The sequence below is a fragment of the Phocoena sinus genome, chromosome 12 (assembly GCF_008692025.1).
Source record: "Phocoena sinus isolate mPhoSin1 chromosome 12, mPhoSin1.pri, whole genome shotgun sequence".
NCBI classification, from domain to species: domain Eukaryota; kingdom Metazoa; phylum Chordata; class Mammalia; order Artiodactyla; family Phocoenidae; genus Phocoena; species Phocoena sinus.
Genome location: NC_045774.1, coordinates 43,103,514 through 43,130,303, shown reverse-complemented (window position 1 = coordinate 43,130,303; position 26,790 = coordinate 43,103,514). Strand labels below are relative to the sequence as shown.

Here is a 26,790-nt window from a genome sequence, read left to right as displayed (position 1 = left end):
CCGAGCTGATCTCCCTGTGCTATGCGGCTGCTTCCCACTAGCTACCTATTTTACATTTGGTGGTGTATATATGTCCATGCCACTCTCTCACTTCGTCCCAGCTTCCCCTTCCCACCCTGTGTCAAGTCCGTTCTCTACATCTGCGTCTTTATTCCTGCCCTGCCACTAAGTTCATCAGCACCGTTTTCTTAGATTCCATATATATGTGTTAGCATACGGTATTTGTTTTTCTCTTTCTGACTTACTTCACTCTGTATGACAGACTCTAGGTCCATCCACCTCACTACAAATAAGTCAGTTTCGTTCCTTTTTATGGCTAAGTAATATTCTATTGTATATATGTAGCACATCTTCTTTATTCATCTGTTGATGGACATTTAGGTTGCTTCCATGTCCTGGCTATTGTAAATAGTGCTGCACTGAACATTGGGGTGTATATATCTTTTCGAATTATGGTTTTCTCAGGGTATATGCCCAGTAGTGGGATTGCTGGGTCGTATGATAGTTCAATTTTTAGTTTTTTAAGGAACCTCCATACTGTTCTCCATAGTGGCTGTATCAATTTACATTCCCACCAACAGGGCAGGAGGGTTCCCCTTTTCTCCACACCCTCTCCAGCATTTATTGTTTGTAGACTCTGATGATGGCCATTCTGACGGGTGTGAGATGATATCTCATTGTAGTTTTGATTTGCATTTCTCTAATGATTAATGATGTTGAACGTTCTTTCACGTGTTTGTTGGCAATCTGTATATCTTCTTTGGAGAAATGTCTATTTAGGTCTTTTGCCCATTTTTGAATTGGGTTGTTTGTTTTTTTGATATTGAGCTGCATGAGCTGCTTGTATATTTTGGAGATTAATCCTTTGTCAGTTGCTATGTCTTTTTCAAAAGTAACAAACCTTCACATTGTCTCTGTGGGAAGAACCTGTATGCAGGGGGTAAGGATGGATGTGTGGGTGAGAGAGCTGATATCTCCGTGCTGAAACCTTTTTATGGCATATTGTCAGTGTGAAAACTCATCTGTCATCATGTTTCTAACTGCAGATAAGAAAAGCAGGCCTGTAAAATGATTTGCAATTTCAAATGAGAGGGAAAAAAAGAAAAGAAACCTGAAGTTATAATACATGTTGTATAACATATTTTTTAAACTAACCCATAAATAATATTTTCTTACAAGGAATTAGGACCACTGGATCCACACAGTCAAATTTCAACTTTTATGTAAAGAGTTTTGTAATGAACTTCAGAAACAACAACTCCAAGTGGGAGACCTATAAAGGAATTGTGAATAATGAAGAAAAGGTAAGAGACACTCTGGAGGAGGGAACTGAGTGGGAGAGTGGGCCTCCAGATATCTTCATCAGTCCATCAGTGTGTTTCCAAAAACAGATGCACAGCACCAGATTACTCAGCCTTTGAGTGCAAAGCCTTGGATCTTCAATATCAAGCATGTCTATAAAAGCAACATAGAATCCTCACTTTGATTTCATATAACCAGGTGTAAGTAGATTGATAAAGACCTAGAAACGAATAGAATCTTCAGGTAAAGGTTACCTGTTCCTACAGGTGTTTCAGGGCAACTCTAATTTTCGGGACCCTGTGCGGAACAATTTCATCCCTCCCATCGTGGCCAGATACGTGCGTGTTATCCCCCAGACGTGGCACCAGAGGATAGCCTTGAAAGTGGAGCTTCTTGGCTGCCAGATTGCACCAAGTAGGACTCAGGGTGAGTCAGTGAGTTACTGGATTCTGGTCACCTCCTTTCACAAATTGTTGTTATTAATGTGGTTTCTCTAACATCTCTTCTCACTCAGGTAATGACTCATTGGTGTGGAGCAAAACAAGTCTAAATACTGTTGGTTCAACTAACAGAGAAGATGAGACAATCTTAAAACCCATCCCCTCTGAAGAAATGCCCAAAGGTAGGGCAGTTACCGTTTTGCGGTTTCTTAAGGAATATAACTTGTACTCCAGCCAATAATACGGTAGCTTCAACAACATTCTTTTTTTCTGTGTCATGTAAGTGTCTGGGGGCAGATGGTCCAGAGATATCTGCACATGTGTAAATTAATATATGTCCACACTTTTCATTACACTATTGTAAGTAGAAAAGGACTGGAAACAAACATATGTGCCCTTCAAACACTATGTAAATCCTTTATAGAAAAATAAAACAATAGCACATCCATACCATGGAATACTCTACAGCCATAAAAAAGGAATGTGTTAGTAATACAGAAGGTTCTCTGAGACACACTGACAACTTAAAAAAATAAGCATGGGGGCTTCCCTGGTGGCGCAGGGGTTGAGAGCCCGCCTGCCGATGCAGGGGACACGTGTTCGTGCCCCGGTCCGGGAGGATCCCACATGCCGCGGAGCGGCTGGGCCCGTGATCCATGGCCGCTGGGCCTGCACGTCTGGAGCCTGTGCTCCGCAGCGGGAGGGGCCACAACAGTGAGAGGCCCGCGTACCGCAAAAAATAAAAAAATAAAAAAATAAGCATGGTACAGAACAGTTTACATAGCACTCGACCATGTGTGTAAAAGTGGGGGTGATACAGCATCTATCTATCTATCTATATATATATATTCATCCCAGTATATCTGGAAAAATGTCAAGAAACATAATTTCACATAGAGGAAGAACAGAGGTGGAAGGGAGACATTCCATTCCATACCTTTCTATACTTTTTTTTCCTTTGCGGTACGCGGGCCTCTCACTGTTGTGGCCTCTCCCGTTGCGGAGCACAGGCTCCGGACACGTAGGCTCAGCGGCCATGGCTCACAGGCCCAGCCGCTCTGCGGCATGTCGGATCTTCCTGGGCCGGGGCACAAACCCGTGTCCCCTGCATTGGCAGGCGGACTCTCAACCACTGCAACACCAGGGGAGCCCTGAATCCTCTTTTTGCTTTCCAGTATCAGTAAATGCCTAGCATGTATTCTTGTCCCCCACATGTTAAACCACTGAGGACCTTTCAAATCAGTATTCAGTTTTAGATCGCGAAATTTGGTTGCTGTTCATTTCTGCTGTAATATGATGTCTTTTCCCCTTCTTAGGGTTAAACGTCATAACTATTGTTACTCCACTGGTGCTCCTCGTCCTGCTGGTTGCTGGAGTGGGGATCTTTGTAGTCCTTAGAAAGTATGTGACTTCACATTAAAAAATTTTTTTTCTCTAATTATGTAAACAGTCACAAAAGTTACTCTTCGTATGTTCATGTGTAGAAAGCAGCATTACTTCTCCCAAGATAAAATGTGAACTTCTATTTTAAAAACAAGTTGGATAGAGGTAGAAAATATCATGTATTATTTTATGAACAGTACATATCATTTAGAAATCTTTTCAGTGGGATTTTTTGTCTTGATAGGAGGAAGAAGAAAGGAAATCCTTACGGATCAGCTAAGGCTCAGAAAACAGGTTGGTTGAAAAAACTATCTACAGTTTTATTCTATCCTTGAGGAAGGGACAGAATCTGCTGATTAAAAGCATGATTAGGTGCTTTTAATCAGCAGATCCTGATTAAAACCCACACTTATATGGTTTAAGAAATAAGATCTAATAGCTTTAAGTTAACAAATCTACCAGGAAGGAATATACTGTATCCTGTCTCTTAATCCAGAATCTTCATAGCCAGTTTATTTTTACTTTTGTTCAACATCATCCCATCATTTATCAAAATTAATTAATTATTTCTTTTTGGCAACTGGAATTTACATCACCACGCTGCCTGTCACCAAGGAGAAGTTATAAAATCCCCATCTGTGAACTGGACATTGCCCGGCACTCCCAGCATCTTCAGGCCTTCATTGTGTTTTTCACTCTGGGGAAGGACTAGGCAGGGCGGGTTTCAGAAAATCCTTAGGACACAGGATGCCAAGCAATGAGTCAGCTGCAGTCGAAAGAGAGGGCAGCAGGGCAGGACCCCCCTGAGAATCTCAAGGACCACCTGGGACTCCACCTCCCTAGGCTCTAAACAGCCAGCTGCATTGACCCCTCACGGTCACAAACACCATGTCAGTGCAGATTAGGGGAAACCATGCCCAGGTGGTCTAACCTAGGGATAATCTGGGCCCTGATGGGTACACAAATACATTTTACCCGCAGAGTAGAAAGCATGGTTGGGATGGTGTGTGCTCTTGTTGTGACCTCATCATGCTGTGTCCACCACACACACCTGGAGAGCTGTGGCTGTGCACCTGTCACAGTCAGCTGGCAAAGGGCAGCCTGACCTCTGACTTAACCTGGAACCTGTGGTGGAGTAAATGCGATACACTTCTGAGAAGTTAGTTTGTTTCATGTTATCTTTATTCCAGACTGTTGGAAGCAGATCAAATATCCCTTTGCCAGGCATCAGTCAGCTGAGTTTACCATCAGCTACGATAATGGAAAGGAGATGACACAAAAGTTGGATCTCATCACAAGTGATATGGCAGGTCGGTACCAAGTCTCCGTGACCATGCTGTTAGCCAGGAGGTGCTGCTTATGGGAGAGGGGAGACCAGGAAGAGAAATAAGACCAAAATCTTTTGTTTAGATGGGGTCTAGTAAATCAGTAATGTGTGACGTTTTCTCTCTGCTCTGCACAGAGTTACAAAGTGACAGTGAAATATTTCCCAAAAGCCTCATTCAGCCAAGGCTCTTACACCTGCAGGGCCTCTAATGACACCCAGAGCAATGGTCCTGAAGTACCAATGAAATCTGGAAGCCCTTAACTAATCTGTTTTTGTTACTAAGGTTTTGATTAAGGCACTAGGAAAAAGGAACTAGAAAGATGAATTGAGCATAGCTCCTGCCCTTGACAAATTGGAGGTAGGAGATGAAGGAATCTGTTAGAATGGCCTCAAGGTCCCTGACAAGCCATTGTTGAGAGTCAATCTTCTCAAACGATTTGTGAGGAAGGATCCAGTTTTTGCCTTTTATTTCTTTAATCCATCAAGGACTAAAATTTTTGTAAAATACAGTATAAATTAGTAAATGAAATGTTTAAAAAGACATAAAATACAAAGCTCTAATTTTCTAATTAGATTCAAGGGACATAAAATGACTCTCAAATTGCTGCAAGATCTGAACACTTTCTATCCATTTGTGCACTTGTCTCTTTACAGATCTGTCACAAACAGTTCTCAGACAGGTAGGCATCCACAGACCACTGTGAGTAGCACTGCTCTAGCTTTTTGCTACTCAGAGTGTGTTCTGAGGACCGGCAGCACCATCTGGGAGCTTGCTAGAAATGTGGGCTTTTAGGCCATGCCCCAGGGCTACTGTTATATATGAAAGTCAAAAAGGTACCAATGGAAAGGCTGCTTGACCTGCTTCAGGGGCAAAGGGAGTAATTCTCCAATCAGAATCCGTCTTCTTGTTCCTTTCCTCAGACAGTTCAAGCTCTGCCTTGGGGGTGAGGCGAGGAGAGTGGAGAGCCCCTCTCCTTTCATTCTCCTTCAGCTTCTGGTCCAGCCTCTTCTCCTTCCTCGCTGTGTGGTCCTTCTGGGCACCTGAAACATGCAAGGCCCCACTCTTCCCTCCACTCATCTGCAGTCTCACCCACTACACTCCAGAGCTCCCGGCAGAGCCATTCCTTTCCCTTTTATCTGCTCTGCAGCTCACATCCAGACTTCCCTCCCGGTCCCCAGTAAGTCAGTAATTCTTGCCTGCTGGACATCATCTCCTGCAAGTGTCACCACGTCCTCAGGGGATCCAAAATTGAACCCATCGTTCCTAACCCTTAACCTATGTGCTCTGTGCATTCCTTTTCTAAGTGGCTTCTGAATGGGCATCCCAGTTTTCAGGGCTTAATATCTGGGAGGTGTCCTCTTTGGTCATAACCTCCCTACATCATTGGTGACAAATTCCTCTGATACCTGTCCCCAAAGTGTGGCCTTTCCAGAGCTGCTGCCAGTCCCCTAATTTATGACATATGTCTCATTTCTCTGCTTTTTGCTTTTTGGTTTTTTTAATCTTTCCCTCTTCAGTCTCCCTCCACGGTTACCTCTTCTGCCAGTCTCTAAATTTAGAATCTTTGTAGGCTTCTACAGCGTTAAACCAAACTTCCTAGCAAGGCACTCAGTGCCCTCCATGATATAGCACATGGATAACAGCTCGCACTTGGGACACGTGTTCAAATTCTTGCCCCACTGGCTGCTACCTGTGTACTCTTGGAAAAATTAATCTCTCTCTGCTTCAGTTTTCCATTTGTAAAAGGGAATAATGGTCCCTACCTCATAGTACTTTTTTCCGGAGGATTTAACTAATTGACATCTTAATGTCATAGAATAGTGCCTGGCACCAAGTAAGGACTCAATAAAGCTTTGAGCTTTATCCTTATCATTAGCCCCAAACCTATTACTTTGGTCTTCATATTCTATTAAATTCCTCCATGTCCCTCATGCTCTGGCCACATCACACTCTATGTTCATGGTTGTTTAACAGGTTGTCCAATCACTTTTCCCTTTCCTGACAGTGTTACCTCCACCTCCAAAATGTGGCCTTTCAGGAGTCAGCCTAAGAGCTCCCCGTGAAGTTGTTCCCTCCTACCCCTAGGTGTGGTTAGAGGTTAGCTCCGCCTCGCTAGGTTCCTCGGAGGCTTGAGGCTTCCTAAAGCACCTGTGTAGTTATGTAAACCCCTAAGTGTGGCGTCTGTGCTTTACATCTTAATCTTTCTCTTCCTCTTCCTGCCCGGTACAGGGCAGGCCCTCAGCAGAGCACTCCCTCTAGACAGCCGGTTCGTGGGTGTATGGTGGGGGGGGGGGGGCTGTGCACAAACGTCTGCCCTTTGGGTTTCAGATTACCAGCAGCCTCTCATGATTGGCACCGGAACGGTCACCAGGAAGGGCTCTACCTTCCGGCCGATGGACACCGAGGCCGATGAGGCGGGGCCGGACGCCGAGGCTAGCGGCCACTACGACTGCCCCCTCCCGGCCGGCCGCCACGAGTACGCCCTGCCCCTGACCAACCCCGAGCCCGAGTACGCCACGCCCATCGTGGAGCGGCACCTGGCCCGGGCTCACACCTTCTCGGCCCGGAGCGGCTACCGCGTGCCGGGGCCTGGGCCGGCGCACAAACACTCCCTCTCTTCCGGTGCCTTCTCCCCGGCCGCCGGCTACCAGCTGCCGCCGAGCCCCGCGCCCGCGGACCCGGGCTACGACAAGCCCAAGGGCGGCGGCGGCTCAGCCGCGGCGCGCGCCGATCCCGCCTATCAAAAGCCGCAGATCAACCCCGCGACCAACGCTGCCTACTTGGCCCCCAGAGACTGCCTCAGACCCCTCAACCAGACGGCCATGACTGCCCTGCTGTGAACACACTGTGAATGAAAGCTGCTGTGGTACTGAGCGCCGGGGCTGTGCGCGCGCGTGTATGGTTTAACAGGATCCTGCGGTGGAGTCGTAGAGGCACCCCCCCCCCCCCGCCCCCGCCACTGTTTACAGAATTGTGCAGCTGGTTTTGCCCTGACCCTTAGGGCGAGCGTCTGTTGGGTTTTGTGGGGCTAGAAAAATGAAAGTTTTCAGATGGCATTTTTCATTTCTCTAACTGTGATACCGAGCTGCTTCGGTGTAAAATGTGCAATCTGTACAGAATTGTATTTAACAAGAATTAAAGTAACTTAAGTTTGTTGCGCAGATTTTGGTTCTACATGGAGGTTATGTAGGAGAATGCAGCTGTTGCAAAAACGTATATAATAGTATGTTCACTTTTTAAAGATATTTTATCTGATAGTGTGTTAGCAGCAGGTCTGTTTAAACTTAATCTTGTTATTATGGCTCATTTCCTTTCCTTTGATATCGAGAACTAAAAGCATTGTTAACATTCTTCTCTTGGAAGGAATGAAATTACTTGAAGCAAGAAAAGCACACCAGGGTGGTTGTTTGTTTGCAATTATGACTGTAAATTAAAAAGAACAAACAAACAAAATACACCACCTCAGCAGCTGCCAGTTCCTTAGACTCCACTTCAGGTGGGGATGCTCAGCGCCTGTGAAGGTGTGCAAGGTGCAGGTCTCTGGAGCCTGCAGAGGCCTCGCTGCCCGCAGCCTGTGCTAGCAGGCTCCTGAGCAGCTGGCCTTCACACTGCTTCTCGCTCACCTCAGGTCTGGCAGATACTTGCTTTCACATGCAAGTCTGCCTTTTCAAACTGTCTGCAAAGCCAAATGCTGAGACTTAACGGCAACCAAAACTGCTCTCTCAACAAACTGAATGAAGGTGGCACAGCAATTACGCTGTAAATTACTGTGTCAGATGCTTTTGTACCTCAGATTAAAAATATTGCTGAGGTCAGACACCCACACTTTTCATGACTTGCTTCAGAAATAGCACATTGTACTCTGAAACACAGAAAAGTTACTTGACGTGTTCTTACAAAAGTGACTGAGGCCAAATCTACATAGAGCTTTTCTACTGAGATGGTTGGAAACTGAACTAATTTTGTAAGAAAAAATTTCCCCTCGAGTATGTGTCTGTAATTCCAGATTAGCCCAGACTTCAGCTGTACCTCATGTTCAGTGGTTTTTACCTGAGTTTGCTTTGTGAGTTCACGGTGGGGGGATTTAACCTCTTTTGCCAAAGAGGGAAGTGTATGTTTGTTTGTTTTAATAGAAAATGTGGACCAAAAAGATCCTTTCCCTAAAAATGTATTATAATCCTATTTGCATGACTGACTTTCTGTGAAACATAGAATACTGAGGTGCTGGAAGGTCACAGCAGACTATCTGTGGTTACTGTGGAGGTTAAACCATTAACCTTGTGAGTTTACATGGTTTTCTACGAATACTAATTGCAATAAACTATGCCAAACCAACGTACATACCCCAATCTCTCACTGGTGTCCTGCTTGCTGGGCTACTGAAGGCACTTGAGGCTCAGCCTCCACAAAAGTGCAAGTGGTGCAGTGGAAGGAGCACATCTGGCTTCCTCTGGTTGGTCCTAAGTTGGAACTGGGGACAGAAATTATGGAAGCTGTCAGTTATTAATAAAATCTTAGCGATTTGGGGTCGATTGTTTCATGCATTTTAGTTTGGCTTCCTGGATTGTTACAAAAAGTAACAATCCAGTCTACAACTTGTAGACTTCCTACAAGTCTGACTTACAGCAGGCCACCGGGTTCTGGGCTGGTGACTATGGATGATGAGTTGGTTTCCCACGCTTACTGCTGTACACTGCCAGCCAGAGTTCCGTTTTTACTTATGGTATGGCCATGATCCATTTGTGTATTCAGTTGGTCATTACATAACCCTAAGCCTCAGTTTCCTCATGTGTAACAAGGATGTGAATGTGCCTTCCTCCAAGGCTTACAGATAAGAATTAATTGTGACAACATTTGGGCTGTATATATTTTTAACATTAAAATATTAGTCCATAAAAACAGACTTCTTTATAGTGGGGCTGTGTCCATCTATCACATGTCTTCCCTGTATACATGATCTAATCATGACAGAAAGTGGGAGAACAGGACTTTGTTTTGGAACACCGCTTCCTCAGAATGGCCTACTGTGTAGCCTAGCATGGGCAGTGGAAAAGTCTGTCTGATACACCCAACACAGTCAAGCCTAAACTAGAGGATAAGAGCAGGAAAATACTGTTTTTCTTTTCCACTGTTTTGCAACATTAGCACATAAGATAAGGCAATTGTCTGGTTTTTTTCTGTTATCAAATCCTATTGGGAGGCAAAGATTGCATTCTGTCACTTTTTACAATTGTGGTGGAAATACATCTGCTCTGACAGACAAGACTATGCTGTCCACAGAGGCTGCTGAAACTGTGCTCTGGGTTCTCCTACTATGATTTACACTTGCACCAATATTTATAATCAGCCTAGAAAACCTCTGGAAAGGATGCTAGAGATTTTTCTGTGTTTATCTTACACTGCTTTAGATTCTTAGCAGAAACTAAAATCAAATTTATATTATATGCACAACTATAGACACCATGAATAGCCTTTCATAAAAACATCACCACAAGGCCTTTCATAAATACATACATCAGTTCAGCAATCCAAGTATAGCCACCAGCTTGGCCTCACTATTCTCAAAATGCTTCTCTTCCATTCATTCATGCACCAAATATTTATTAAGGTTCTGAGAGCAGTGCTCATCCTGTACTTACTTGAGTTAAGAGAGAGCACATGCCTAGGCTCTTGCCAGGAATGGGGAGGAGCTGAGTCCCACTAATGAGAAGCTAGGGTTGAATACAGTCCAGCTAGCAGTCCCTCCCCAAAACACAGCCCATCCAGTCACCCAGTGCCCCTCTCAAAGCCACACTGCTGTGTTCACGGCCCGCTACACATCTCTCATCTCCCACTATGGGTCTCTCGCCCAGCCTCTCCCTATTCTGGGAATAAATTCCCCTAGAGGCTTTAAAGATTTCTCACTCTGCTTTTTGGTATTCTGCAATTTTACCACTTTGTGTTGGGCTATAAATTCATTTGTATTCACTTGGGACTTGTGCTTCTAGAATCTTAGGATTCATCTTTATCAACTGAAAAGTCTCAGCCCCTTTTTTCCAATACTACTTGCCTCTTTGCTGTTTTCTTTATTCAGTCCTGGAATTCCTGTTGGATGCTCATTGGACCTTCTAATTCTATCCCCCATGTCTCTCATCCCTCTTACTTTCCATCTCATTATCGTTCTGTGCTGCGTTCTAGGTGAATTCCTGAAAGACAACATGGCACAGTTGTTGAGTGCATGGTGGACAAGGCACCAGAACTTCTCTGCACCTGTTTCCTTGCTTGTTACCTGGGGGGAAAAAAATACTCTCCCCCTACCTATGGCTGTTATGAAGATTAAATGAAGCTTTCAGAGCACCATCTGGCCCACATGAAGCACTGTGTAAGATTACATATTACACTCCAGTTTACTAATTCTCAGTTCTGCTATCTAATCGGCTGTTTAATCATTGAGGTTGTAATGTCAATTATAAAAAAATTTCTGGACGGTCTGCTGATTCTTTTTCAAGTCTTCCCTTTTCTACACTGTCTTGGTATTTTCTTTGGCTTTGATTCCTTCTTTTAATCATTTGAAACCTACTAATTTTACATTCTCTTTGATTTTTCTGTTATCTTCATCTCATTTAGAGTAAAAGCTAAAGTCTGTGCAGTGATAAGGCTCTGTCAACACTGTCCAGTAAAACTTTTGCAAGAATGGAAATACTCCCTGACCTGCTCAGTAGGGTAGCCACCAGCCACCTGTGTCTATGGAGCACTTGAAATGTGGCTGGAGTGACTGAGGAATACATTTTTAATTGTTGAATTTTCATTTATTTAAATGTAGATGGCCACGTGTGGCTACTGTGTTGGACAGGACAAATCTGTGATCTGCACCCCTCATCGTGCTGTCACCTCTCTGACCTCATCTCCCACTTCTCCCACCTTGTTTACCCCATGCCAGCCACATGGGCCCTCTGGCTGTCACCTACACGTGCACTTGCTGTTCTCTTCCTGGGAAGCTCTTCCCCTGGATGGCTTCACGGCTTGTTCTTTTACCTCTGTCAAGTCTGTACTCCACTGAAACCTCCACAGCCTCTTCCTTCCTCTCCCTGGCAGGAAACTGCACATTTCTCCTCTAACACACTTTCTATCTCCTTTCCTACTTTACTTTTCTCCTTAATGTGTGTCGCTAATCTGGCACAGTTTTGTTTTCTTGCTTATTATCTGACTCTCCCACTAGACCGTATCCCATGAGGGGAATGACTTTTGTCTGTTTTGTTCCCTGCATACTCCCAGCACTTAGGACGGTGTTCAAGAAGTATTTGCTCAGTGAATGAACAAGCAGAAGTTCTTGAGGCTCTGTCCTGTTTGTTGTTTCTACTGACTCTTGTTTGTGATGGTTTGTGTCTTTGTGTGGTCTCAGACTTTTGATTGTGAGCCATCCCTCAGCAGGGCTTTTTCCTCCTTGTGAAAACTTCATGACAATGTCCTTTCTGAGGGGTTTCGAATTTATATCTGTCAGGTACACCAGGCAGGTCTGCCAGATAAAATACAGGATACCCAGTTAAGTTTGAATTTCAGATAAAAAACAAATAATTCTTTAGTTCAAGTATGTTCTGTGCAATGGAACAGATTTATACTAAAAAAGTATTCATGTCCTTTAACTTTTATTTGCCAAATCTGGCAACCCTAATACCAGGAGTATCACCCATCCTGCACCGGTTTGTATTTTAACTTTTGGATTGGTGGTTCCTAGACTATACTGAAAGTTTAGACCCAAGCCTGTGTGCAGCACAGCCCCCTGGTTTTAATTCCTCAGGGGAGACTGCCCTTGTCACCCAGGGTCATTCATTCATCCTTTGTTCTCTTATTGGGCAGGTTTTTTTAGGTTCACTCTTTCACTGTTCCTGCCACGCCTAACCCCAAATCTTGTTTCCTATCCCTTCCTGGAGGTTAAATACCCAGCATCTAAGGAAATGAAACCCTCCCCAACCCCAGGATGCCCAGAGCCTCAGCTCCAGTCAGTGCTTGTCACTCTACTTGTCAGTTTCTTCTTTGATTCTGATACCTGGGTATTTCCCTTTATTTCTTAAGATTAGCTGGGCCTTTTAAAGAATTCTGATTTTATTTTACCCAGGAATTCATAGACAGTTTTTCTTATCTAGTCTGCCATCTTGGAATGATACCTCCCCAACAGACAGAAGATATCATATTTATTGCAAATATCACAGGCTTTAGAACCATATAGAACTCAGGTTTAACCTGGGATTTAATCTTTTTAAATACATGACTTCAGGCACATTATACTGGTGTTAAATTAGTTAAACAAGGAGGACATGAGACTGATGTGGCTCTAATGCCATGGCAGCCTAGGTAAGCAAACCAAAATCTAAGCCTGTAAATAACTCAAGGTTACGAAATGGAAAGCTAAGGACAACCAATCACAAATAGCGAACTAGTCTTTATGCTCTAGTCAATCAAATAATTTCCTTTCTTTGCTTCCATACTTTCCATACTTTCTCTAATAAGTCTTTCTTCTGGCTCCTTTGGTAAAGTGCTCCTAACTACTTCCAGCTTGTCTTTACCCAATTAGAATCCATAAATGCTCAAATAAACTCTTAAAAATTTTAATATGCCTCAGTGTATCTTTTTTTTTTTTTTTTTAAGAAGATGTTGGGGTTAGGAGTTTTAGTAATTTATTTATTTATTTTTGCTGTGTTGGGTCTTCGTTTCTGTGCGAGAGCTTTCTCTAGTTGTGGCAAGCGGGGGCCACTCACCATCGCGGCCTCTGGTTGCAGAGCACAGGCTCCGGACGCATAGGCTCAGCAGCTGTGGCTCACGGGCTCAGTTGCTCCACGGCATGTGGGATCCTCCCAGACCAGGGCTCGAACCCGTGTTCCCTGCATTAGCTGGCAGACTCTCAACCACTGCGCCACCAGGGAAGCCCAACCTCAGTGTATCTTTTAACACTGGTGACTTCTAAACCCACTTCTTAATCCCTAAAGTGGAAAGGATTATAAAAGGGCTGTTGTGGGGGCTTCCCTGGTGGCACAGTGGTTGAGAGTCCGCCTGCAGATGCAGGGGACACAGGTTCATGCCCCGGTCCCGGAGGATCCCACATGCCACGGAGCGGCTGGCCCCGTGAGCCACGGCCGCTGAGCCTGCGTGTCCGGAGCCTGTGCTCCACAACGGGAGAGGCCACAGCAGTGAGAGGCCATGTACCGCAAAAAAAAAAAAAAAAAAAAAAGGGGGGGGGGCTGTTGTGAAGACTAATTATATCAGTGTTTTGCATAAACAGGTGATCAATAAATACTGCCTCCTTTTCTTTCTGCCCAATCTGAAGTCTAAATTGTCTTCCAACACCATTTCTTTTAGCCCTTTTCAAGTGGAGGCTGCCTTTTCTCTTCAACTATCCCACAATGCACACCTTCCTCCTGATTCCCACTTCCCCATCCGCTCTCTCTTTCAGGCCCATGCAAAACTCTCTGCCTTTATGATACTTGTGCCGGCTAGCTCTACCACCTTTTCTTCTCCGTGTGTCCCCTAATATCTTCCAAGCCATTTTCCCCATTGACTGAGGACTGTCACCTAGCTCAATTCTTCTCCATTTTTCCTCTGTTAATCATATTGAACAGTTCAGTGTCCAACATGGTCACCTGTGTGATTTTTTGACATTTACTCTAGAAACCTGCAGTTCACTTAAACCACCTCCACACACGTCCACACTTGTTATCAGCAAGAACTCCAGCTCTGAAATCTTAATAATTCTGTCTCTGCTCCAAACCTCCAATTCTTCTGATTCCTCACCTTTTATACTACTTATTCATTGATCTCATTAAGAGATTTAATTTAATTTCTTTAATGCCTAGATCCCGTCATTTTCCTCTGGCTGCTAAGCTTTTTCAGTTGCCTCTTCTTCCCCATCCATCACTTGAACTGTTTTGTCTGAGCATTTTCACTCTATAGTCTCTCCTGGACTGCCAAACCTGAGGCCCCGACAATGTAAGTGCCCTTCAGGAAACCATCTTCACATCTGCATCACTGCAGCAGAAAAACACTGTGTAACTATTCACACAGGGGCTCTTACCAACTCCCAGTTTCCAATTTACCTGGGGGCTCGTTACTCCTCAACCCTTTCACTTACCTTGGATCCACTTCTTTTTCCATCTCTCTCAGCAGCTATTCCAAAGCAATGCCACTCTGCACAGTTTCCCTTTACTCTGAGATCTTGCCACCTCCTTCACCTAGGAAAGTCATTAAAATCAGATCCTACAACTACCTGTCCATCCCTCTTCCCACAAAAAGCTGTATCTACTCCAATCCTTCCCTCCTGTGTCGATGGAAAAGGTGTTTGAAAACTTCACCCACTGCCTCTCCTCACCTCTGATTTCCCTCCAATTATTTCCATTTCCCTTATTTTCAACTTCTCCCTCTGAACTGGTATCTTCCTCTCGACCTATAAACTTGTTCAAATCTCACAAACGTAAAGAACTCTCCCTTAATATCCCAAGTCCTTCTAATTACCTGTCCTCTTTCTTCCAAGAGCGATCTAAGCCTAGAATTTTCATATACTTTATCTCCCATTCTTTTTTCTAATGGAATTTTTATTTTCTATAATAACCCTTTCCATTTGTTCAAGCCTTCTTTTGCATCCTTTCAGGGCATTTTAAATGGTCTTCATATTACTAATACACATTTTTGGTTTAATTTATGCTTAGGTGTTCTTTGTTGTCATTGTAAATGATCCCACACCCCTCCTTTTATATATCAAGAACCACTATGGCCCTAGTGGAAAAAAGCATGAATTCTGGGACTAGCCTGCCTGGGTTCAAAATCTGCTCTAGTTGTGTGACCAAGAAAATGTTATTTTACCTCTCTATGACTCCATTTCCTTATTTCTAAATGAAGATCATAATATTATATACCTCATGGGGTTATGGTGAACACTGCAGGAGTTAATACATGTAAAACCTTTAGAACAGTGCCTGACCCATGATACGCACTATGTTGGTATTAGCAGTTACAGACATATATATTTGAATATGTAATTAATTTTTTGTCCTGATTGATTTGTTTACACACTGCTCCTTTACTAAATCCCTTATTTCTTGTAGTTTTTAGTTGATTTAGTCTTTTGGGAATGTGATCATGATGTCTGCAAACAGTGCTGATGCAACCTCCTTTAAAATACTTACATGTACATTTAATTCCTCCAGTGCCATGTTAAATGCTTCTAGTATCTCCCTACTAAACATGATGCTGGCTTTGGGGCATAGATTATGTTGGGGTATATGTTATTAGATTATGTCCCTTTTCTCCCCTCACCAAGAATGGGTATTGAATTTGACCAATGCCTTTTCAGCATCTATGGAATTAGAAGCAAATAATTTTCTTCCCTAGGATCCCTCTCTAGACCCAGACAAATGATTAATTATACCAATAGATGCCCTAACGTTAAACATTTGGTTATGGTGTAAGAGTCTATTAAAGTGCTGCTGAATTCACAGTGATAACATTTTATTTAGAATTTTTCCATTAATATTCTTTTTCAAGATACCCTTTCAATTTTTATTTGTGCCAATCCTCATCAGGTTTTTGCTTGACAAAAACAATTTAGAAGTTTTCTCCTCTTCCTATGTTCTTCGCTTGCTAGGCATTAGAATTATCTGCCCTTTAAAGGTTTAGTTGTATTGCCCTGTGAAACTATATATTGGAGTAATTTGTCAGGGTTGGCAACAATCTGACAATTTTTTTCCTAGAGAAATCTGTTTAGATTTTAAAACTTCAGTTTGGGTAAATTGTATTCTCTTAGAAAAGTTTTCAAATTTATTCATATGGAATTGAACAAAACAGTCTTTCGTTATCCTTTTAGTTCCCTCTGCTTTTATGGCTATTTCTCCCGTATTTCCTATTTTGTGCATTTGCCTTTAGTACTCTCCTTTTTATGACTGGTATAGCCAACAGTTTGTCTTTTTCCCCTGGAAAATCAGTTTTTAATTTTTTTTTTAATTCTACTATTTTCCCACTTTCAGAAGCTGATAATCCACCTGTTATAGCCATAGGCAGAGGTAAAAATGCCCTTAATAATGGTGAGGATGACAATAGGAAGGCACCTAGTGACAATGACACTTCGCTGAATGTCACAAACATTGCTTACTAAAGAACTGGGGACCGTAGGCAGGCGCGCGCGTGCACATGCGTGCACACACACACACACACATTTGTGTGTGGGGGGAAGGGGAATGTTATAGTCTCAAGGATGGAGGACTCTACTTGTAACTTGAGAAGTTCTTGCATTCTAACAGTCACTCAACTACAAAGAAACTATTTCTACTGAAATCCAGATCCAGCTCAACCATGATTTTTAAAAATCAAAACAGTTGGACTTCCCTGGTGGCGAAGTGGTTAAGAATCCACCTGCCAATGCAGTGGACACGGGTTCCAGCCCTGGTCCAGGAAGATCCCACATACTGCGGAGCAACTAAGCCCGTGTGCCACAACTACTGAGCCTGCGCTCTAGAGCCGAAAGCCACAACTACTGAGCCCACGTGCCACAACTACTGAAGCCTGCGCACCTAGAGCCCATGCTCCACAACAAGAGAAGCCACCACAATGAAAAGCCCGTGCACCACAACAAAGAGTAGCCCCTGCTGGCCACAACTAGAGAAAGCCCACGTGCAGCAATGAAGACCCAACGCAGCCAAAAAATAAATAAATTCATTAATTAAAAAAAAAAATCAAAACAGAATCAATCCTAGGCTTCATCAAACCTTGCATTATTTAAGAAAACTAAAAATAATTATTGGGAGAGCAAGACTGAAAAACCAACAATTTCATCTGTATTTCCTTTTTCCCTCTTTGAATATGGCCTATTAAAGATGAACCAAGAGATGGATTTGAGTTCTGCCTCTGACACTTACTAGGTGTGTGACCCTGGAAAGTAATATCTTTCCTAGTCCTCAGTTTGTTCATCCTCATAATAAACAGTATTTTTTTGATAATCTTTATAAAGCCTTCCAGCTCTTAACAATAGGTGGCAGTAAAATATCACATTTGGAATCTTCTGCCCCCTGCTGGCATTTTAGCAAATTGCAAATTTTACCTTTCCAAAGCATAGCGTCTAAGTTTTAGTTGTCTGTTTTATGTTTTGTGTATCTAATTTTCCTTCTTATAGTCCATTCATCTATCATCCCTAGCCTATCAAAGGCTAGAGCTTTCATTTATAACCAAATACCCTCTCTAACTTGAACTTTAAAACAATCTTGTTACTTTTGCTGTTTAAATCTTCCTTCTCTCCTAGTTTCTTTGAAAGTTTTCTTGCAATCTCTACTATTGTGAGGGACTTTTATAATTTTTTTATGGTTCTATTTTTACTTTATAACTTTTGAGGCTAGTTAAAATTGGCATATACAAGATTAGCATTATTTTCACATTGGAATGTGAAGGTAGCAGGATACAAAATTAATATACAGAAATGTTGTATTTCTTTACACTAACAATGAAATATCAGAAAGAGGAAGTAAAATAAAAAAATCCCATTTAAAATCACATCAAAAAACCCCAAAAACCCAAAACCTAGGAATAAATTTAACCAAGCAGGTGAAAGACCTATAAGCAGAAAACTATAAAACATTGATAAAGGAAATTGAAGATGATTCAAAGAAATGGGAAGATATCCCATGCCCTTGATTGGAATAATTAATATTGCTAAGATGGCTATACTATCCAAAGCAATCTACAGATTTATTTTTTTATACAGCAGGTTCTTATTAGTCATCAATTTTATACACATCAGTGTATACATGTCAATCCCAATTGCCCAATTCATCACACCATCATCCCCACCCGCCCACTGCTCTCCCCCCTTGATGTCCATATGTTTGTTCTCTACATCTGTGTCTCTATTTCTGCCCTGCAAACCAGTTCATCTGTACCATTTTTCTAGATTCCACATATATGCGTTAACATACGATATTTCTTTATCTCTTTCTGACTGACTTCACTCTGTATGACAGGCTCTATCTAGGTCCATCCATGTCTCTACAAATGACCCAATATCATTTCTTTTTATGGCTGAGTAATATTCCATTGTATATATGTACCACATCTTCTCTATCCATTTGTCTGTCGATGGGCATTTAGGATGCTTCCAGGACCTGGCTACAGTGCTGCAATGAACAATGGGGTGCATGTGTCTTCTTGAATTATGGTTTTCTCTGTGTATATGCCCAGTAGTGGGATTGCTGGATCATATGGTAATTCTATTTTTAGTTTCTTAAGGAACCTCCATACTCTTCTCCATAGTGGCTGTATCAATTTACATTCCCACCAACAGTGCAAGAGGGCTCCCTTTTCTCCACACCCTCTGCAGCATTTGTTGCTTGTAGATTTTCTGATGATGACTATTCTAACCGGTGTAAAGTGATACCTCATTGAAGTTTTGATTTGCATTTCTCTAATAATTAGTGATGTTGAGCAGCTTTTCATGTGCACCTTGGCCATTTGTATGTCTTCTATGGAGAAATGTCTATTTAGGTCTTCTGCCCAGTTTTTGATTGGGTTCTTTGTTTTTTTTAATATTGAGCTGCATGAGCTGTTTTAATATTTTGGAGATTACTCCTTTACTGATTCGCTTGCAAATATTTTCTCCCATTCTGAGGGTTGTCTTTTTGTCTTGTTTATAGTTTCCTTTGCTGGGCAAAAGCTTTTAAGTTTCATTAGGTCCCATTTGTTTATTTTTGTTTTTATTTCCATTACGCTAGGAGGTTGGTTAAAAAAGATCTTGCTGTGATTTATGTCAAAGAGTGTTCCTCCTATGTTTTCCACTAAGAGTTTTATAGTGTCTGGTCTTACATTTAGGTCTTTAATCCATTTTGAGTTTATTTTTCTGTATGATGTTAGGGAGTGTTCTAATTTCATTCTTTTACATGTAGCTGTTCAGTTTTCCCAGCACCACTTATTGAAGAGACTGTCTTTGCTCCATTGTATATCCTTCCTTTGTCATTAGTTGACCATAGATGTGTGGCTTTACCTCTGGGCTTTCTATCCTGTTCCACTAATCTATAGTTCTGTTTTTGTGCCAGTACCATACAGTTTTGATTACTGTAGCTTTGTAGTATTAGTCTGAAGTCAGGGAGCCTGATTCCTCTAGCTCCGATTTTTTCCCTCAAGATTGCTTTGGCTATTCGGGGTCTTTTGTGTTTCCATACAAATTTTAAGGTTTTTTGTTCTGGTTCTGTGAAAAATGCCATTGGTAATTTGATAGGGATTGCACTGATCTCTGGACTGCATTGGGTAGTATATTCATTTTCACAATACTGATTCTTCCAATCCAAGAACATGGTATATCTCTCCATCTGTTTGTGTCATCTTTGATCTCTTTCATCAGTGTTGTATAGTTTTCTGAGTACATGTCTTTTACCTCCTTAGGTAGGTTTATTCCTAGGTATTTCATTCTTTTTGTTGCAATGGTAAATGGGATTGTTTCCTTAATTTCTCTTTCTGATCTTTTGTTGTTAGTGTATAGGAATGCAAGAGATTTCTGTGCATTAATTTTGTATCCTGCAACTTTACCAAATTCACTGATCTACTAGTTTTCTGGTGGCATCTTTAGGATTCTCTATGTATAGTATCATGTCATCTGCAAACAGTGACAGGTTTACTTCTTCTTTTCCAATTTGTATTCCTTTTATTTCTTTTTCTTCTCTGATTGTTGTCGCTAGGACTTCCAAAACTACGTTGAATAACAGTGGCAAGAGTGGACATCCTTGTCTTGTTCCTGATCTTAGTGGAAATGTTTTCAGTTTTTCACCATTGAGAATGATGTTTGCTGTGGGTTTGTCATATACAGCCTTTATAAGGCTGAGGCAGGTTCCCTCTATGCCCACTTTCTGGAGAGTTTTTATCATAAATGGGTGTTGAATTTTGTCAAAAGCTTTTTCTGCATCTATTGAGATTATATGGGTTTTATTCTTCAATTTGTTAATATGGTGTATCACACTGATTGATTTGTGTATATTGAAGAATCCTCGCATCCCTGGGATAAATCTCACTTGATCATGGTGTATGATCCTTTTAATGTGTTGTTGGATTCTGTTTGCTAGTATTTTGTTCAGGACTTTTGCATCTATATTCATCAGTGATATTGGTCTGTAATTTTCTTTTTTAGTAGTATCTTTGTCTGGTTTTGGTATCAGGGTGATGGTGGCCTCATAGAATGAGTTTGGGAGTGTTCCTTCCCTTGCCATTTTTGGGAAGAGTTTGAGAAGGATGGGTGTTAGCTCTTCTCTAAATGTTTGATAGAATTTACCTGTGAAGCCATCTGGTCCTAGACTTTTGTTTGTTGGAAGATTTTTAATCACAGTTTCAATTTCATTACTTGTGATGATGGGTCTGTTCATATTTTCTATTTCTTTGTGGTTCAGTCTTGGAAGGTTATACCTTTCTAAAATTTGTCCCTTTCTTCCAGGTTGTCCATTTTATTGGCATACAGTTGCTTGTAGTCTTGTGATGCTCTGTATTTCTGTGGTGTCCACTGTAACTTCTCCTTTTTCATCTTTAATTTTATTGATTTGAGTCCTCTCCCTCTTTTTCTTGACGAGTCTGGCTAAAGGTTTATCAATTTTGTTTATCTTCTCAAAGAACCAACTTTTAGTCTTATTGATCTTTGCTATCGTTTTATTTGTTTCTATTTCGTTTATTTCTGCTCTTTTATTTCTTTCCTTCTACTAACTTTCAGTTTTGTTTGTTCTTCTTTATCTAGTTCCTTTAGGTGTAAGGTTAGATTGTTTATTTGAGATTTTTCTTGTTTCTTGAGGTAGCATTGTATTGCTATAAACTTCTCTCTTAGAACTGCTATTGCTGCACCCCATAGGTTTTGGATTGTCGTGTTTTCGTTGTCATTTGTCTCTAGGTATTTTGTGATTTCCTCTTTGATTTCTTCAGTGATCTCTTGGTTATTTAGTAATGTATTGTTTAGCCTGCATGTGTTTGTGTTTTTTCCCCATAATTTATTTCTAATCTTATAGTGTTTGGTTGGAAAACACACTTAATATGATTTCAATTTCCTTAAATTTACCAAGGCTTGATTTGTGACCCAAGATGTGATCTATCCTGGAGAATGTTCCAGTGCACTTGAGAGAAAGTGTAATCTGCTATTTTCAGATAGAATGTCCTATAAATATCAATTAAATCGATCTGGTCTATTGTGTCATTTAAAGCTTGTGTTTCCTTATTAATTTTCTGTCTGGATGATCTGTCCATTGATGTAAGTGAGGTGTTAAAGTCCCCCACTATTATTGTGTTACGGCCAATTTCCTCTTTTATAGCTGTTAGCATTTGCCTTAGGTGCTCCTATGTTGGGTGCATATATAATTGTTATATCTCCTTCTTGGATTGGTCCCTTGATCATCATGTAGTGTCTTTCCTTGTTTCTTGTAACATTCTTTACTTTAAAGTCTATTTTATCTGATATGAGTAGTGCTACTCAGCTTTCTTTTGATTTCCATTTGCATGGAATATCTTTTTCCATCCCCTCACTTACAGTCTGTATGTGTCCCTAGGTCTGAAGTGGGTCTCTTGTAGACAGCATATATATGGGTCTTGTTTTTGTATCCATTCAGTGAGCCTGTGTCTTTTGGTTGGAGCATTTAGTCCATTCACATTTAAGGTAATTATCAATATGTATGTTCCTATTACTATTTTCTGAATTGTTTTGGGTTTGTTTTCGTAGGTCCTTTTCTTCTCTTGTGTTTCCCACTTAGAGAAGTTCCTTTAGCATTTGTTGTAGAGCTGGTTTGGTGGTGCTGAATTCTCTTAGCTTTTGCTTGTCAGTAAAGCTTTTGATTTCTCCACTGAGTCTGAATGAGATCCTTGCCGGGTAGAGTAATCTTGGTTGTAGTTTCTTTCCTTTTATCACTTTAAATATATCATGCCACTCACTTCTGGCTTGTAGAGTTTCTGCTGAGAAATCAGCTGTTAACGTTATGGGAGTTCCCTTGTATGTTATTTGTCGTTTTTCCCTCGCTGCTTTCAATAATTTGTCTTTGTCTTTAATTTTTGTCAATTTGATTACTATGTGTCTTGGTGTGTTTCTCTTTGGGTTTATCGTGCCTTGGACTCTCTGTGCTTCCTGGACTTGGGTGGCTACTTCCTCTCCCATGTTAGGGAAGATTTCGACTATAATCTCTTCCAATATTTTCTCAGGTCTTTCTCTCTCTCTTCTCCTTCTGGGACCCCTATAATGCGAACCTTGGTATGTTTAATGTTGTCCCAGAGGTCTCTTATGCTGTCTTCATTTCTTTTCATTCTTTTTTCTTTATTTCGTCCCGTGGCAGTGAATTTCACCAATCTGTCTTCCAGGTCACTTATCCGTTCTTCTGCCTCAGTTATTCTGCTATTGATTCCTTCTAGTACAGTTTTCATTTCAGTTATTGTACTGTTCATCTCTGTTTGTTTGTTCTTTAATTCTTCTAGGTCTTTGTTAAACATTTCTTGCATCTTCTCGATCTTTGCCTCCTTTCTTTTTCTTTGGTCTTGGATCATCTTCACTATCATTATTCTGAATTATTTTTCTGGGAGGTTGCCTATCTCCATTTAGTTTTTTTTCTGAGGTTTTAATCTTGTTCCTTCATCTGGTACGTAGTCCTCTGCCTTTTCATTTTGTCTGTCTTTCTGTGAATGTGGTTTTCGTTCCACAGGCTGCAGGACTGTAGTTCTTCTTGCTTCTGCTGTCTGCCCTCTGGTGGATGAGGCTATCTAAGAGGCTTGTGCCAGCTTCCTGATGGGAGGGACTCATGGTGGGTAGACCTGGGTGTTGCTCTGCTGGGCAGATCTCAGTAAAACTTTAATATGCTTGTCTGCTGATGGGTGGGGCTGCGTTCCCTCCCTGTTCGTTGTTTGGCCGACTCCGGGAGGGCTCACGCCAAGGAGTACTTCCCAGAACTTCTGCTGCCAGTGTCCTTGTCCTTGCAGTGAGCCAGAGCTGCCCCCAGCCTCTGCAAGAGACCCTCCAACACCAACAGGCAGGCCTGGCTCAGTCTCCTATGGGGTCAGTGCTCCTTCCCCCTCGGTCCCGATGTGCACACTACCCTGTGTGTGCCCTTCAAGAGTGGAGTCTCTGTTTCTCCCAGTCGTGTCAAAGTCCTGCAATCAAATTCCGTGTGCCTTCAAAGTCTGATTCTCTGGAAATTCCTCCTCCCATTGTCAGACACCCAGGTTGGGAAGCCTGACATGGGGCTCAGAACCTTACTCCAGTGGGTGGACCTCTGTGGTATAATTGTTCTCCAGTTTGTGAGTCATGGGATTTGATTTTATTGTGATTGCGCCCCTCCTACTGTCTCATTGTGGCCTTTCCTTTGTCTTTGGATGTGGGGTATCCTTGCTGAGTTCCAGTGTCTTCCTGACAATGATTGTTCAGCAGTTAGTTGTGATTCTGGTGCTCTTGCAAGAGGGAGTCAATCTACAGATTTAATGCAATCTCTATCAAAATACCCATGACATTTCTCAAAGAACTGGAATAAATAATACTAAAATTTATACGGAACCACAAAAGACCCAGAAATGTCAAAACAACTGTGGGGAAAAAGAACAAAGCTGGAGGCATAATCATTCCAGACTTCAGACAATACTACAAAGGTACAGTAATCAAAACAGCGTGGTGTTGGTACAAAAACAGACATATAGATCAACGGCAAAGAACGCAGAGCCCAGAAATAAACCCACACACCTATGGTCAATTGATCTACGACAAAGGAGGCAAGAATATACAATGAAGAAAAGACAGTCTCTTCAACAAGTGGTGCTAGGAAAGCTGGATAGCTACATGTAAATCAGTGAAATTAGAACCTCTCATCACACCACATGCAAAACTAAACTCAAAATGGTGTATCATGACACCATAAAACTCCTAGAAGAGAATACAGACAAAACATTCTCGGACATAAATCATAGCTGTATTTTCTTAGATCAGTTTCCCAAGGCAAAAGAAATAAAAGCAAAAATAAACAAATTGGACCTAATCAAACTTAAAAGCTTTTGCACAGTAACAAAAGAAACCACTAACAAAAGAAAAAGACAACATATGGAATGGGAGATAATATTTGCAAACAATATGACTGACATTAGTATCCAAAATATATACAAACAGCTCATACAACTCAGTATCAAAAAAACGAACAACCCAATCAAAAAATGCACAGAAGTAAGTAGACATTGCTCCAAAGAAGATACAGACAGTTCCCCAAAGAAGACATTCAGATGGCCAACAGGCACAGGAAAAGATGCTCAACTTTGCTAATTATTAGAGAAATGCAAATTAAAACCACAATGAGGTATCACTTCACACCAGTCGGAATGGATGTCATCAAAAAGTGTACAAATGATAAATGCTGGAGGGCGTGGAGAAAAGGAAACCCTCCTACACTCTTGGTAGAAATGTAAATTGGTGCAGCCACTATGGAAAACTGTATGGAGGTTCCTTAAAAAACTAAAAGTAGAGCTACCATATGATCCAGCAATCCCACTCCTGGGCATGTATCCAAAAAAGATGAAAACTCTAATCTGAAAAGATACATGCACCCCAATGTTCATAGCGGCATTATTTACAATAGCCAAGACATGGAAACAACCCAAGGCCCATCAACAGACGACTGGTTTAAGAAGATGTGGTATATGTCTACAATGGAATACTACCCAGCCATAAAAAAGAATGAAATATTGCTATTTGCAACAACATGAAACAACCTAGGGAATATTATATTAAGGGAAGTCAGACATAGAAAGATAAATATTATATGATATCACTTAAATATGAAGTCTAAAAAATAATACAAATGAATCTATCTACAAAACAGAAACAGACTCAAAGACATAGAAAACAAACTTATGGTAATCAAAGGGGAAAGGAGGGGGGAGGGATAAATTAGAAGTATGGAATTAACAGATACAAGTTACTATACATAAAACAGATAAACAACAAGGATTTATTGTATAGCAGAGGGAACTATATTCAATATCTTGTAACAACCTGTAATAGGAAATAATCTGAAGAAAAAATATAACTGAATCACTTGTTGTACATCTGAAACTAAAACAATATTGTAAACCTACTATACTTTAATTTAAAAAAAAAAAAATATATATATATATATATATAAGTAGCTTTCTCCATGCCTGATAATGCTTTTCTTTCCCTTGAAGTCTATTCTCTCTGATATGAATATTAACTATCTCAGCTTGCCTTTGGAGAATATATGCCTAGTATATCTTCATCTTTTCACTTTCAAACTTTCTGTATCCTTAGGTATGTTCCTCATAAAGAACTTTTTGCTGGCTTTTTTTCCAATTTGAATCCTTTCTTTCAACTGGAGAGTTTAGCTCTTTATCAAGCACTGTCAAAAATCTAATTCCAGTAGCACTTCCTTGGCTTCTGCCAGGATACGCTAGCCAAATCTTACCTTTTTTGATGTGTGGTCTTTCTTCTCCCTTACCAGGCCCAGCACATCTGCAGCCAGGATTTGCTAGGATTTAACCCTAGTTATACACCTAGGAGCAAAGAAAGAGGAGAGGGGCGGTTACTGTCTTGGGCTGCGGGGGAGAGGGGGAAAAGGGTGGGAGGAGGAGGGGTGGATATCAGCCTCTGCAGCATCTTCCAGCATAAGCAGAGGTGACTTATTAGGGAAGGCTGGGCTGCTTCTGCAAGACTATAGGATGCAGTAGGGACTGCAGAGTCAACATCTTCAGGGGCATCCATCCAGGTGTCCCCATGGCATGTTTCAAGGTTCTAGGTTTTCCCTACCAAAACCTTGAATTTCACAAAATATAATGTGGCTGAACATTTAAGTCAAGTCTCTGAAGCTTTGTGACTGTAACAATTAGATGCTCAGCCTGAATCTTGGCTGTTTCAATCCTTCCATTGCAGGAGAAAAGGCCTCCTTATGAGCTCCTCAGAGGTCCTTTAGCTCTCACATTTCAGTATTAACAGCTTGATAACATCCCTCAGTCTCTCATTATCCTTCTATAGGTCATCAATACAACCAAGCAGTAACCAGCCAATTCTGTTTCTGTAGACACTGTCCTTTCTGTATTTATCAAACGCCTGCCTCATTGAACTTCTAGAGAATTCCTCTCCATGGGGATATTTGCCTAAGTTACCACCTGTTTCTGGGGTCTCTAAGACCACCCCCAGGTTGAGCGACTTGCTAGAAGGGCCCACAGGACTAACCATAGACCTGTACTCAAAACTGTGATTTACTACAGAGAAAGAACAACAAGCAAGATCAGCAAAGGGAAAAGGCACATGAACAAAGTCCCGATGAAATGAGCACGAGCTCCAAGAGTCTTTTCCCAATGGAGTCACATAGGATGAGCTTAATTCCTCC

At 41.5% G+C, this 26,790-nt stretch overlaps 1 protein-coding gene and 1 long non-coding RNA gene across 4 annotated transcripts in view; one reads left to right on the top strand and one right to left on the bottom strand.

Moving 5' to 3' along the window:
* Positions 1–8,798, top strand: part of DCBLD1 (discoidin, CUB and LCCL domain containing 1) — a 68,690-nt gene extending 59,892 nt beyond the window's left edge. For 2 of the 3 annotated variants that reach the window (XM_032651039.1, XM_032651037.1), the window contains 7 exons: positions 1,180–1,304; positions 1,569–1,728; positions 1,817–1,924; positions 3,059–3,143; positions 3,370–3,419; positions 4,316–4,435; positions 6,782–8,798. In XM_032651039.1, coding sequence (XP_032506930.1) covers positions 1,180–1,304; positions 1,569–1,728; positions 1,817–1,924; positions 3,059–3,143; positions 3,370–3,419; positions 4,316–4,435; positions 6,782–7,293 — 1,160 coding nt within the window. In that variant the 3' untranslated portion in view covers positions 7,294–8,798. The remainder of the gene's footprint in view (positions 1–1,179; positions 1,305–1,568; positions 1,729–1,816; positions 1,925–3,058; positions 3,144–3,369; positions 3,420–4,315; positions 4,436–6,781) is intronic. The other variant, XM_032651040.1, reaches the window with a different exon arrangement.
* Positions 4,475–15,182, bottom strand: LOC116763393. Its single transcript, XR_004352502.1, has 3 exons — positions 14,556–15,182; positions 8,798–8,924; positions 4,475–5,493 (listed from the first exon to the last, which is right to left on the bottom strand). It is a non-coding gene; the product is annotated as an uncharacterized LOC116763393 (long non-coding RNA).
* Between the last annotated feature and the right edge of the window lie 11,608 nt (positions 15,183–26,790).